Source organism: Mus caroli, unplaced genomic scaffold (assembly GCF_978045245.1).
Source record: "Mus caroli unplaced genomic scaffold, Mus_caroli_1 scaffold_18, whole genome shotgun sequence".
Classification (NCBI taxonomy): domain Eukaryota; kingdom Metazoa; phylum Chordata; class Mammalia; order Rodentia; family Muridae; genus Mus; species Mus caroli.
The window spans coordinates 36,803,617-36,819,228 of record NW_028227273.1 but is presented as its reverse complement, the minus strand read 5'-3'; the positions used below and the strand labels follow the sequence as shown (position 1 = coordinate 36,819,228).

The 15,612-nt window shown below is 38.0% G+C and overlaps 1 protein-coding gene across 2 annotated transcripts in view; it reads left to right on the top strand.

Annotated features, from left to right (window-relative positions):
• The window catches only part of LOC110312287 (contactin-associated protein like 5-3), a 604,300-nt gene that overhangs the window by 250,512 nt on the left and 338,176 nt on the right, over window positions 1-15,612 (top strand). For both annotated transcript variants that reach the window (XM_085832770.1, XM_085832768.1), the window contains exon 7: window positions 2,238-2,381. In XM_085832770.1, coding sequence (XP_085688896.1) covers window positions 2,238-2,381 — 144 coding nt within the window. The remainder of the gene's footprint in view (window positions 1-2,237; window positions 2,382-15,612) is intronic.

The window sequence follows — 15,612 nt, the reverse complement described above, 5'->3', positions numbered from 1 at the left end:
CTAAATCAGATAGGGGACTAATATCCAAAATATATAAAGAACTCAAGAAGATGGACTCTAGAAACTCAAATAACCCCATTAAAAATGAGGCACAGAGCTAAACAAAGAATTCTCAATCATGGAATATCAAATGGCTCAGAAGCACCTGAAAAAATGTTCAACATCCTTAATCATCATGTCTTGTGTGCCCCTGACTTGCCAGCAAGAAGCAACAGGATCCTTCTGCACATGTTTATTGGGAGAGCTTGATTGGAGAGGTAAGAGAGAGACCCCAAGCCCAGAACTGGTGCTGCTTATATAGGCCTAGGAGAGGCGTGTCTCACACCCGGATTGGTTGTGCTTGGGTTATGCTTATGACCTCATTTGCATGCCTACATCTGACTGGTTAACTTCTCTCTCATCTGATTTGTAACTTTTCTCTCATTTGATTGGTTAATTTGTCTCTCATATGATTGGTTAACTTGTCTCTCATCTGATTGGTTAATTTTGGTTAGTTCTCAAAACCTCATCTTGGCAAAAAAACCTTTACTGCTTATGTATGTGTGGTGGCCAACAGTAGGCAACTGCCACTCTGCAACGGCCATGTGGCTTCCCACAATCATGGAAATGCAAATCAAAACAAGCCTGAGGTTCCACCTCACACCAGTCAGAATGGCTAAGATCAAAAATTCAGGTGACAGCAGATGCTGTGGAGGACGTGGAGAAAGAGGAACACTCCTCCATTGTTGGTGGGATTGCAAGCTTGTACAACCATTCTGGAAATCAGTCTGGTGGTTCCTCAGAAAATTGGACATAATACTACTGGAGGATCCAGCAATACCTCTCCTGGGCATATATCCAGAAGAAGTTCCAAAGGGCAATAAGAACAAATGCCCCACTATCTTTATAGCAGCCTTATTTATAATAGTCAGGAGATCTGTATTGGGGCATATAAAGTTTGCAATACCAAAGGGCCTCTCTTCCCAGTGATAGCCAACTAGGCCATCTTCTGCTACATATGCAGCTAGAGATATGAGCTCTGGGAGTACTGGTTAGTTCATATTGTTGTACCATCTATAGGGTTGCAGACCCCTTCAGCTCCTTGAGTGCTTTCTCTAGCTTCTCCATTGGGGGCCCTGTGTTCCATCTTATAGATGACTGTGAGCATCCACTTCTGTATTTGCCAGGCACTGGCATAACCTCATAAGAGACAGCTATAACAGGGTCCCTTCAGCAAAATCTTTCCAGCATATGCAATAGTGTCTCAGTTTGGTGGCTGATTATGGGATGGATCCCCGGGTGGGGTAGTCTCTGGATAGTCCATCCTTTCGTCTTAGCTCCAAACTTTATCTCTGTAACTCCTCTCATGGGCATTTTGTTCCCTATTCTAAGGAGGAATGAATTATCCACCCATTAGTCTTCCCTCTTCTTAATTTTCTTGTGTTTTGCAAATTGTATCTTGGGTGTTCTATGTTTCTGGGCTAATATCCACTTATCAGTGAGTGCATATCTAATGATTTCATTTGTGATTGGGTTGCCTCATCAAGGATTATATCCTCCAGATACATCCATTTGTCCAAGAATTTCATGAATCCATTGTTTTTAATAGCTCAGTAGTACTCCATTGTGTAAATGTACCACATTTTCTGTATCCATTCTTCTGTTGAGGGACATCTGGGTTCATTCCAGCTTCTGGCTATGATAAATAAAGTTGCTATGAACATAGTGGAGCATGTGTTCTTATTACTAGTTGGAACTTCTTCTAGGTATATGCCCAGGAGAGGTATTGCTGGATCTTCCGGTAGTATTATGTCCAGTTTTCTGAGGAACCTCCAGACTGACTTCCAGAGTGGTTATACAAGCTTGCAATCCCACCAGCAATGGAGGATTGTTCTCTTTCTCCACATCCTCACCAGCATCTGCTGTCACCTGAATTTTTGATCTTAGCCATTCTGACTGGTGTGCGGTAGAATCTCAAGGTTGCTTTGATTTGCATTTCCCTGATGATTAAGGATGCTGAATATTTTTAAGGAAGAAATGAAAATGGCTTTGTATAGTAAGTCCTTAAGAGGCAAGCAATTGCCGGTATTTTACATAGACTAATCAGTATCCTATTAAATGAGTAATCAAGTGGCATTTGCAATTACTAAAGCCACTTGGGTCACACATAGAACTAAATCCACAGAAGCATGCTTCTCTTAACATTCCTACTTCTTTGGATCTTGTAAGAGTTGACTTTTATTTCTTTCCTTATAAAGCTCAGTTTTGGAGGAATTCCAGTACCAAGCAAACCTGGGACCTTTTTAAAGAAAAACTTCCGTGGCTGTATAGAAAACCTTTATTACAATGGAGTGAACATAATTGACTTGGCTAAAAGGCGGAAGCATCAGATTTACTCAGTGGTAAGTCTCTGTCTTTATTAACCGGTAGTTTGTGGACTTTGGCTAAGTCTTGCTTCTGGTATGCTACCTCTTCACACTGTGTGTTTCTTTTGCATTGACAATTTTTACCAGCCAAGGCTGGTTATGTAGTTCAGTTGGAAGAGTGCTGATATAGTATGTATCCCTACTACAGCATAAAAACAGGTGTGCCAGTCAATTTTCTAACAGGCCTGACAAGAAACAATTTAAAGTTATAAGGCTATATTCCGCCTCATAGTATAAGAGAATACATCTCATCATGACATAGAAGACATGGAAGTAGAAGTAGGAGTCTGGTTGGTAATATCCCAACTGCATTTAAGAGGCACAGTGAACAGGACTTGTGCCCAGGCTACAAAAGTTCCAGGGCATCTGCCAGTGACCAACCTACAGTAAGCTAGACCTCCTTAAGGTTCTACAACCTTCCCAAACACTGATGACTCCTAGATACTAAGCATTCTCATATGTGAGTCTTTGAAGAATATTTTATACTCAAAACACAATTCACACCGTGCTGCACACCTGTAGTCCCAGCATGTGAGAAGTGAAAGCAGGCAGATAAGTATTTTAAGTCATGCTCCATTACATAGCAACTCTGAGACAAGCCATTGCTATATTAGGCCATGCCTCAAAAATTAAAACTGAAATAAAACAATTCTCATGATCTTGCTGATTTTATAGTCCAATAGAACCGGGTAAGAAAGGAACTGGAAATCATTTCATTGGTAAAGTCAAGCAAAAATATTCAGAGAATGATACTTTCCTTGAAATCTATGCAGACTAATATGGAAATTCTTTACAATTTCTAAGATATTCAATGAAAGTACAGGTCCTGTTGAATTCCATATGTCTCTGATTCACTAACATCTATTTTCCCTAACACATATTGAGTTTTATAAGGAGTCTTTAAAAAGATTATTCTTGAATTTTCCCACTTCCCTCCAATTTCTCGTACATCTGCCTGCATTCCCTTTAAAATTTACAGCCTCTTTTTTATTATTAAAGGCACACACACACACACACACACACACACAAACCTACTGAGTCCATTTATTGTTACTCATATGCCTATCTATGAAGGGGCTTGTTCCTGGAGAAAACCCTTAATATCCATTAGTTACCTGTAGCTAATCTAAGGAGGTTTCCCCACTTCACTATGCTATGTCAATTAGTGTTGACAGGTGTAGGACTCAATAATAATATTATACTAACCAATATAATTAAAGATTTGTATATTTCTTCTAGGTCTCGAGTTGTTTGGTGAGACCATATGTGGAGTTCTGTTTAGGGTAGAAGTGCCTATTTGCCATTTAATAGTATTTTCTTTCTTTGGCAGTAACTTTACTCTGAAGTGTACTATACCTGACAGTAACATTGACATATGAGCTCTCTTTTTGTTTTGATTTATTTTACTTTTAAAATTTTGTTTGTTGGTTGGTTAGTTTTGAGATAGAGTTTCTCTGTGGAGCTCTGGTTGTCCTGAAACATCCTCTGTTGATCAGGCTGATCTTGAACTCAGAGATCTGCTTTCTCTGCCTTCCAAGTGCTGTGATTAAAGAGGTGTGCCCCCAGGGCCAGCACACTGTTTTCATTATTTGCATATATATGTTATATATTCTGTTAGTGATATCTTTGGTCTTTTATCCGTGTAACTGAAATATAGAAAGGTTACATCTTTATAAATCTTCTCTTATGAATCCTTCTCTTATGAATATCTTATTGTGTTAAATACCATTCTCTTTCTTTGTATTTAGAACCTTATCAGTTGGATTTGCTTTAACTTCCCCAAATATTTTAGAATGTTAAAGAGAAACAGATTTTGTATTTGTTTGGTTTATATGGTATAGTTTAATATTTGGAAAGAAAGCCAAGAGAGTATAATTTACACACACACACACGCACATATATATAAATCTTTTATTTATGTGTATACAGAGGTGAGGAGATATATGTCTGTAGGCAATCATATATATCAAATAACAAAAGACAGAAAGCCATCGTGATTGGCAGTTGTAAGATCTGTCAAAACTGATATGGGTGTTTGGAACTAGGCTTTGTTTTCTCTACAAAAGCCATATACATTCAAGCACTGAGCCATTTCTGCAGATTCTATCTGGGTACTTTTATGTCTAGTGTCATTCTTTCTTTTTTTCTGAAAAACACTACCTTTTATTTTATTTTTTTACATTTTTACTTTTTTTTTAAATTTATTTTTTTAATTAGGTATTTTCTTCATTTACATTTCAAATGCTATCCCAAAAGTCCCCCAGACCCTCCTTCCCCCCACTCCCCAACCCACCCACTCCCACTTCTTGGACCTGGCATTCCCCCTTACTGAGGCATATAAAGTTTGTAAGACCAAGGGGCCTCTCTTCCCAATGATGGCTGACTAGGCCATCTTCTGATACATATGCAGCTAGAAAGACACGAGCTCCAGGGGTACTGGTTAGTTCATATTGTTGTTCTACCTATAGGGTTGCTGACCCCTTAGCTCCTTGGGTGCTTTCTCTAGCTCCCCCATTGGGGGCCTTGTGTTCCATCCAATAGCTGACTGTGAGCATTCACTTTGGTGTTTGCTAGGTCCCCGCATAGCCTCACAAGAGACAGCTATATCAGGGTCCTTTCAGCAAAATCTTCCTGGTGTATGCAATGGTGTCAGCATTTGGAGTCTGATTATGGGATGAAACCCCGGGTATGGCAGTGTCTAGATGGTCCATCCTTTTGTCTCAGCTCCAAACTTTGTCTCTGTAACTCCTTCCATGGGTGTTTTGTTCCCAATTCTAAGAAGGGGCAAAGTGTCCACATTTTGTTCTTCATTCTTCTGGAGTTTCATGTGTTTAGCAAATTGTATTTTGTATCTTGGGTATTCTAAGTTTCTGGGCTAATATCCACTTATCAGTGATTACATATCATGTGAGTTCTTATGTGATTGGGTTATCTCACTCAGGATGATGCCCTCAGGTCCATCCATTTGCCTAGGAATTTCATAAATTCATTCTTTTATAGCTGACTAGTACTCCATTGTGTAAATGTACCACATTATCTCTATCCATTCTTCTGTTGAGGGACATCTGGGTTCTTTCCAGCTATTGGCTATGATAAATAAAGCTGCTAAGAACATAGTGGAGCATGTGTCCTTCTTACCAGTTGGAACATCTTCTGGATATATGCCCAGGAGAGGTATTGCTGGATCCTCCAGTAGTACTATGTACAATTTTCTGAGGAACTGCCAGACTGATTTCCAGAGTGATTGTACAAGCTTGCAATCCCACCAACAATGGAGGAGTGTTCCTCTTTCTCCACGTCCTCGACAGCATCTGCTGTCACCTGATTTTTTTATTTTAGCCATTTTGACTGGTATGAAGTGGAATCTCTGGGTTGTTTTGATTTGCATTTCCCTGATGATTACGGATGCTGAACATTTTTTCAGTTGCTTCTCAGCCATTCGGTATTCCTCAGGTGAGAATTGTTTGTTTAGTTCTGAGCCTCATTTTAATGGGGTTATTTGATTTTCTGGAGTCCACCTTCTTGAGTTCTTTATATATACTGGATATTAGTCACCTATCTGATTTAGGATTGGTAAAGATCTTTTCCCAAATTGTTGGTGGACTTTTTGTGTTATTGAAGATGTCTTTTACATTACAGAAGCTTTGTAATTTTATGAAGTCCCATTTGTCAATTCTTGATGTTACAACACAAACCATTGATGTTCTATTCAGGAATTTTTCCCCTGTGCCCATATCTTGGAGGCTTTTCCCCACTTTCTCCTCTATAAGTTTGACTGTTTCTGGTTTTATGTGGAGTTCCTTGATCTACTTAGATTTGACCTTAGTATAAGGAGAGAGGAATAGATCAATTCCCATTCGTCTACAATATAACTGCAAGCTGTGCCAGAACCATTTGTTGAAAATGCTGTCTTTTTTCACGGGATGGTTTTAGCTCCCTTGTCAAAGATCAAGTGACCATAGGTGTGTGGGTTCATTTCTGTGTCTTCAATTCTATTCCATTGGTCTACTTGTCTTTCACTATACCAGTACCATGCAGTTTTTATCACAATTGCTCTGTAATAAAGCTTTAGGTCAGGCATGGTGATTCCACCAGAGGTTCTTTTATCATTGAGAAGAATTTTTCCTATCCTAGGTTTTTTGTTATTCCAGATGAATTTGCAAATTGCCCTTTCTAATTCGTTGAAGAATTGAGTTAGAATTTTGATGGGGATTGCATTGAATCTGTAGGTTGCTTTTAGCAAGATAGCCATTTTTACTATATTGATCCTGCCAATCCATGAGCATGGGAGACCTTTCCATCTTCTGAGATATTTTTTTAATTTCTTTCTTCAGAGACTTGAAGTTCTTATCATACAGATCTTTCACTTCCTTAGTTAGAGTCATGCCAAGGTATTTTATATTATTTGTGACTATTGTGAAGGGAATTGTTTCCCTAATTTCTTTCTCAGCCTTTTTATCATTTGTGTAGAGAAAGGCCATTGACTTGTTTGAGTTAATTTTATATCCAGCTACTTTACTGAAGCTGTTTATCAGGTTTAGGAGTTCTCTGGTAGAATTATTAGGGTCACATATATATACTATCATATCATCTGCAAAAGGTGCTATTTTGACTTCTTACCTTCCAATTTGTATTCCGTTGATTTCCTTTTGTTGTTGAATTACTCTGGCTAGGACTTCAAGAACTATGTTGAATAGGTAAGGAGAAGGTGGGCAGCCTTTTCTAGTCCCTGATTTTAGTGGGATTGCTTCCAGCTTCTCACCATTTACTTTGATGTTGGCTACTGGTTTGCTGTAGATTGCTTTTATCATGCTTTGGTATGGGCCTTGAATTCCTGATCTTTCCAAGACTTTTATCATGAATGGGTGTTGGATTTTGTCAAATGCTTTCTCTGATTCTAACGAGATGAACATGTGTTTTTTGTCTTTGACTTTGTATTTATAGTGATTAACGTTGATGGATTTTCGTATATTAAACCATCCCTGCATTCCTGGAATGAAACCTACTTGGTCAGGATGGATGATTGTTTTAATGTGTTCTTGGGTTCGCTTAGCAAGAATTTTATTGAGTATTTTTGCATCGATATTCATAAAGGAAATTTTTCTGAAGTTCTCTATCTTTGTTGGATCTTTCTGTGGTTTAGGTATCAGAGTAATTGTGGCTTCATAGAATCAATTGGGTAGAGTACCTTCTGCTTCTATTTTGTGGAATATTTTTTGAAGAACTGGAATTAGATCTTCTTTGAAGGTCTGATAGAACTCTGCACTAAACCAATCTGCTCTTGGGCTTTTTTTGGTTGGAAGACTATTAATGACTGCTTCTATTTCTTTAGGAGATATAGGACTGTTTACATCATTAATCTGATCCTGATTTAACTTTGGTAGCTGATATCTGTCAAGAAATTTTTCCTTTTCATCCAGTTTCTCCAGTTTTGATGAGCATAGCCTTTTGTAGAAGGATCTGATGGTGTTTTGGATTTCTTCAGGATCTGTTTTTATGTCTCCCTTATAATTTCTGATTTTGTTAATTAGGATGCTTTCCCTGTGACCTCTAGTGAGTCTGGCTAAGGGTTTATCTATCTTGTTGATTTTCTCAAAGAACCAGATCCTCGTTTGGTTGATTCTTTGAATAGTTCTTCTTGTTTCCACTTGGTTGATTTCACCCCTGAGTTTGATTATTTCCTGCACTCTACTCCTCTTGGGTGAATATGCTTCCTTTCGTTCTAGAGCTTTTAGGTGTGTTGTCAAGCTGCTAGTGTTATGCCCTCTCTAGTTTCTTCTTGGAGGCACTCAGAGCTATGAATTTTCCTCTTAAAAATGCTTTCATTGTGTCCCTTAGGTTTGGGTAAGTTGTGGCTTCATTTTCATTAAACTCTAAAAAGTCTTTAATTTCTTTCTTTATTTCTTCCTTGACCAATGTGTCATTGAGGAGAGTGTTGTTCAGTTTTCACATGAATGTTAGCTTTCTATTATTTATATAGTTATTGAAGATCAGCCTTAGTCCATGGTTATCTGATAGGATGCAGGGGACAATTTCAATATTTTTGTATCTGCTGGAGCCTGTTTTGTGACCAATTATATGGTTAACTTTGGAGAAGGTATTATGAGGTGCTGAGAAGAAGGTATATCCTTTTGTTTTAGGATAAAATGTTCTGTAGATATCTGTTAAATCCATTTGTTTCCTAACTTCTGTTAGTTTCACTTTGTCCGTTTAGTTTCTGTTTCTACTATCTGTCCATTGATGAAAGTGGTGTGTTGAAGTCTCCCACTATTATTGTGTGACATGCAATCTGTGATTTGAGCTTTAGTAAAGTTTCTTTAATAAATGTGGATGTCCTTGCATTTGGAGCATAGATATTCAGAATTCAGAGTTCCTCGTGGATAATTTTACCTTTGATGAGTAGGAAGTGCTCCTCCTTGGGTTTTTTGATAACTTTTAGGTTGGAAGTCTATTTTATTCAATAGTAGAATTGCTACTCCAGCTTGTTTCTTCAGACCATTTGCTTGGAAAATTGTTTTCCAGCCCTTCACTCTGAGGTAGTGTCTGTTTTTTTTTTTCCTGAGATGGTTTTCCTGTAAGCAGCAGAATGTTGGGTCCTGTTTGTGTAGCCAGTCTCTTAGTCTATGTCCTTTTATTGGGGAATTGAGTCCATTGATGTTAAGAGATATTAGGGTAAAGTAATTGTTGCTTCCTTTTATTTTTGTTGTTAAGAGTTGGCATTCTGTTCTTGTGGCTGTCTTCTTTTAGGTTTGTTGAAGTATTACTTTCTCGCTTTCTCTAGGGCGCAGTTTCCATACTTGTTTTTTTGTTTGTTTGTTTGTTTGTTTTTTGCTTGTTTTCTGTTATTATCCTTTGAAGGGTTATATTTGTGGAAAGATATTGTGTGAATTTGGTTTTGTAATGGAAAACTTTGGTTTCTTCATCTATGGTAATTGAAAGTTTGGCTGGGCATAGTAGACTGGGCTGGCATTTGTGTTCTCTTAGTGTCTGTATAACATCTGTTCAGGATCTTCTGGCTTTCATAGTCTCTGGTGAGAAGTCTGGTGTAATTCTAATAGGCCTGCTTTCATATGTTACTTGACCTTTTTACCTTACTGCTTTTAATATTCTATCTTTATTTAGTGCATTTGTTGTTCTATTATGTGTCCGGAGGAATTTCTCTTCTGGTCCAGTCTATTTGGAGTTCTGTAGGCTTCTTGTATGTTCATGGGCATCTCTTTCTTTAGGTTTGGGGAGTTTTTTTCTATAATTTTGTTGAAGATATTTGCTGGCCCTTTAAGTTGAAAATCTTCATTCTCATCTCCTCCTGTTATCTGTAGGTTTGGTCTTCTCATTGTGTCCTGGATTTCCTGGATGTTTTGAGTTAGGATATTTTTGCATTTTGCATTTTCTTTGATTGTTGTGTCCCTGTAGAATCTTCTGTACCTGAGATTCTGTCTTCCATCTCTTGTATTCTGTTCCTGATGCTCACATCTATGGTTCCAGATTTTTTCTTAGGGTTTGTATCTCCAGTGTTTCCTCCCTTTGGGTTTTCTTTATTGTGTCTACTTCCCTTTTTAGGTCTTATATGGTTTTATTCAATTCCATCACATGTTTGGTTGTTTTTTCATGTTTTTTTTTTTTTTTTAAGGATTTGTACCTTTTTAGCAGTGTTCTCCTGTATTTCTTTAAGTGAGTTATTAAAGTCCTTCTTAATGTCCTCTACCATTATAATGAGGAATGCTTTTAAGTCCGGGTCTAGGTTTTTGGGTGTGTTGGGGTATTCAGGACTGGCTGAGGTAGGAGTGCTGGGTTCTGATGATGGTTAGTGGTCTTGGTTTCTGTTAGTATGATCCTTACGTTTACTTTAGCCATCTGGTAATCTCTGGTGTTATTTGTTATAGTTGTCTCTGGTTAGGGATTGTTCCTCTTGTGATTCTATTAGCCTCTATCAGCAGACTTGGGAGACTAGCTCTTTCCTGAGTTTCAGTGGTCAGAGTACTCTCTGCAGGCAAGCTCTCCTCTTACAGGGAAGGTGCACAGATATCTGGCATTTGGACCTGCCTCCTGGCAGAAAATGAAGGCCTGAAATGGGGCCTGTCCCATAAGCTGTGTTGCTCCTGCCTATCCCAGAAGCTCTGTAGCTTCTGTAGTGGGCACTCTCACCTACACAGACTAGTCTCTGAGGGATCTGGGAACCAAGATGGCTCCCCCAGGTGCTCTGGGAAAGCCCTCCCAGGTGAGGCAGATACCTCTCCTCCAGCAGGGACAGTGCCCAGATGTCTGCAGCCGGAAAAGGGGTCTGCCCCAGAAGCTGTGTGGCTTCTGCCTGTCCCAGAAGCTGTTATCTTCTGTAGTCCACACTCTCACCTGTACAGATTAATCTTGGAGGGGTCCGGGAACCAAGATGTCTCCCCCAGGTGCTCCTGCAAAGCCCTCAAAACACTACCTTTTTATAATAGCTTTTCAAGCTACTTTAGTTTGTTTATATGTTGTTTTAACTAAACAATTACAATTCATGTATATTTGACATGTTATATTCAGTTGGTGGTATACATTTACCAATGCTCTGTTCTATTCTTCTGATTGTTTTTACATGCATCTCTTAGTTTTTAAATTCTCTCTCTCTCTCTCTCTCTCTCTCTCTCTCTCTCTCTCTCTCTCTCTCTCTGTGTGTGTGTTATGCATATATATATATATATATATATATATATATATATATATATATATGCACAAACATTCACATTTGTCTATGCACTAAGGCCAGAGAAGGATGTGTGTGCTCTATCGTATCCAGTATTTTTGCCTTGAAACAAGGATTCTCACTGAACTCAATGCTGATTGGCAGCCAGCAAGTCCTAATGATCTTCTGGTTTCCATGTCAAGCAGCACTGAGGTTACAGGCACACAGTTACACCCATCTTTTTATGTGGATATTGGAAGCTCAACTTACTGTATTTTGGGTTTCTAAAATTTTCATCTGATTTTTTTTTTTATCTTTCATGTTCCTATTAAGACTTTGTGTTTGTTACTAAGACATTCTGTTTTCTTACTCATCTGTTATATTTGATTTTTTTGTGACAGTTTGTGATGTGTTTATAAAAACATAAAGAGAGAGGGTATATGTTTTGGTGGATGTGTGGTGGGGGAGTGGGTGCCTCTTTGGGCCCATGATAAGGCATCCCTTTCTAGCATTGACTTTGGGGATACATGTCTCTAGGGAACATAGAAAAGTGGATATGTCTTATGGCTGTGGATCAAGATGTGATCACTCAGCTGTTCTTTCACTCTGACATCTATCCATACTGAATATGAGACAAGGAGAATTTAGCTATGCTATATTTAGACATATCTGTGTGCTCTAAGGCTTTATCCACAAAGAGAAGGTCTATACATACCATTCTAGATAATACCATTTGTTAGAATTTGAAAAGAAGGAGCAGAATCTTAGAAAAAAACTAGGACAAAATTATCCATTCAGAATAAGCTTTATTAGGTAAAGAAGCCTCACTCTTTAAATAGCTATCATTAGGCCTGAGGAGGGAGAGAATTAGAGATAAACCCTTACAGCACATGTAACATGGGGAGGGCATTATGAAGAGAGGGACTTCTTCTTGAATTGTGAGGTGGGCAGCCACCTTGTGTAGGTGAAGGCATGAAGGAAAAAAGCCTTTAAGTCACCCGAAAAAGAGTTCAGACTCTTTTAGGTTTTCACAGTAATTCATGCACATGCATGTATGTATGCCTGTGTGTATATTCTCATGTGTGTGTGTGTGTGTGGCTATGTGTATATCTGTTTGTGTATCTGTGTTTTTGTGTGTGTGTGTGTTGAGTTGTATGTCTGTGTGCTTCTGATTAAGTAATCTAGTTCAGCCTTGTGGTGTAGCTTGTAGACCTGCAGTCATAGTTCATTGTTGCTTTTTTCCTGGTCTGCTGGGTGAGGGATGAAGCTAGACCTCCTTTTTCAGGCCTGCCAACTGTCATAGCAGGCTCCAATCAGTTCTTGTCCTAACAAACAGATTTCTGGTAATGAACTAGCTAAAGAAACATGGCTTGCGATAATTAATGATGAGGTGTGTTTAATTCAGTCATTAAATAAGCAGAATAACTGAAAATGAGATGTGATAGAATGAGGAAACGCAATGCGGATTTCTGGAAGTCAGTAAACTCTACATCATTTCCTTTATAGGTAAATCCTCAATCAAAATGCTAACAAGTTTGTAACAATGTTTATACTAACTACAGGTTGTATATAATTTATGGATTGATGTATGTAAATTACAAATTATGACTCAAAGCTCAAGGAAATCCTGTCCTTTCTCTCCCTTACAGAGCACAAGCCTTTCTTGTAAGCTTCAAAATAAGCTGTATTCAGGTTGCATCCCTCTTGCAATCTGTCATCTCTTTCTTATGGGACCTTCACATTCCCAGGAGATTAATCCGCTATTCCATGGGGATAATTCAATTTAGTCTTTGTAGCTCAATTTGACTACAGGAGAATTTTCCACATTTTAGAACACAGTAAAATTAATAGCTTAAAGTAGACATAAAAACTTACCCAGTTATTCTTCCTCACATACACTACCCTGTGTTAATACAGTTCCATATAATAAATAATCAAAAATAAAATGGCCCATTGAAATGTGTGTGTGGAAGCTGTAATGTGGATTACTATGTGCATAATATAGGAAGCATATTGCCCTGATAGCTTCCTGAGCATCATTAATTTAAGTCCTGTGTGCTATAAAGAATGATATCTTCTGAGACCTTTCTTTGTGAGTGTACATTTTTTCCTTTGACATATGGAGAGAGAAATGATTATTTGGTCATTGGCTAAAGACCTACTCTCTTCATGTAGGTGCTTCAAAAGATTTTTTTAATGAATATGAGAACTCAGATGTATAAGTATTGTAAAGTCAATAAACTGCATGATTTTCAAACACAGGGACTTCAGTATCATCTCCAGAACCAACAAAAGAAAAAACAACAGGTAAGTAAACAACAACTAAAAACAAAAACAGCTATAAACAAAACAGCCCAAAATCAGTGGTATGAGCCTGTTATCCCTAGTGCTCACTAACTAGTCTAGACTGGTTTGTTGGTTTCAAGAAATTGAGTCTCTCTCTCTTTCTCTCTCTCTGTCTCTCTCTTTCTCTGTTTCTCTCTTTCTCTGTCTCTCTCTCTGTCTCTCTTTTTTTCTCTCTCTCTCAGAAGAGCTGTAACTCCCTGAGGAATGACACTCTAGTTTGTGTTTTGGCCTACAAATGTGTGTATACACATTATCATGCAGTTGCATATGTAACAGATTTGGCTTTCTTCCAACAAAGAGGATAAAATGACAAGTATCTCAAATAAGCCTTCAAGTTATAGAATTAGCCGTGAAGCCCATTGACCCAGTCAAATTATGTATATGTGGCTCCCTCCAGATAGGTGAAGTCAAGGCATTTTATGAACAGAGGCCAACAGTAAGCACATACCAGGGCCATCTCATCTATATGGTTAACACTTCAGAATAATCACAACACAGTGTACTTTTCATTTATCCTAGATGAGGCCTGTTGATCTCCTCAATGAAAGGTCCCCAAAATAAGTCTTTTGACACTTTGGTGGGAATATAGAGGTTCCATGAAAGGCTCCATTATATAGCCTTGGGCATGGACCACACACTGGTGTCCTCTACTTATAAGAGAGAAGTACAGTAGCTCCTTTCAAGTGTCTATGTGCATGTGAAATTCATTAACATGGATTAACAGTTCATAGTTAACAGTGTTTACCTTGAGTACCTGCATCCTAGGCCTTTGAGTAAAACATCTAGCAACCTCCTCAGATGACGTTGCATGTGAGTCCACAGTAACCTGCTATATTACAAAGTATAGGAATAGGGTCACATATACCATCTATGTATTGATTGTATCTAAATTATAGTTTGTCCCTAAAGTGTATGACTTGCTATATGACTTGAAATAGCGGTGTTATTACAATTTTATCTATCTCTTTTAACTTGGAGAAATTTAATGATCAGTCCAATCTTTACTTGACTGAATGATTAACTTTTTAAAAACATGGCTTTTGGGAATAAGAACATATAGGGTGTTTTCTTGTGGAATTGAGTGATCTAGACATATAAATGAGCAGGCAGTAGGCACTTGTGAAGTGTGTCATTACTTGTCTGTGCCTGTGTTGGGATGAAACTTAATAATGTGTAGTTATTTATTTCTGGTATCTCTGCTGCCAAGAGAAAATAGCATTAAGAGATAAATGTACAAATGTATGAGAACTTGAAGGAATTTGCATGTGTTTGCACAAAGAGACAGTCACAGACACCCAGTCTCATACACAGTCGGCAGACAAAAGACAGACACAGACAGACAGACACACACACACACACACACACACACACATGACATACATCTTAGAGACAATATCCATTTTATTACTCAGACATTCATCAAAGTTGCTCAGAAACAAATTCCTTGTGCCCAGTGAAATTATAATCTCTTCAGTTTGTACAGAGGTTCTTGTTTCATCTCTGTGAGTGTGAGCTGTGATAAATGATATGTTCCCTTGATGATGGCTATTTTTCTCTGCCATTTAATCAGCCTGACATTCGTACTGCCTGCCTCTCTGCTGTGTGCTCCTCAAATGTGTGAAAAATGATTTCTAAGTTGTTCATTTCCTGAACCTCACTTCCGTCCTTTTGAGGAGAAATTGAGATGAAATAGTTCAAGGTCAGAAGAATAATGTGGATGAATGTTGAATGATAGTAATATAAGTGATCAAAGTGATCATTCATTATCTTAATTCATTTGGTCAGCTGAAATGAAATTCTATAAATCAGGAGGCCTATTAAAAACTATAATTTATTTTTGACAGTTTTGTAGAATGAGAGATGGGATCTCAGAGACCATCATGCTGAGTGCTGAGATGACCAACTTCTAGAATAACTATATTCTACTTCTAACTAGGTCTTCATAGGATCAAGAATCTAATCAGAGTCTAGGCACTTCCTAAAAGCCCTTCCTCTTAAATCCATCACTTTAGTGTTTCAAGAGTACTTATAATCAGAATCTAGATGCTGGTAGTCTTAATAAGCCATGTTCTGATATCTATTTTTTAATAAGCCAATTAAGTTCAATAAAACAATTAAAACAAATAGAAAAATAGAAAAATGGTAAGGATGAAGATTTATTCAGTATGGCCACATTAGCAAGAACAAAGAAGACCAGTT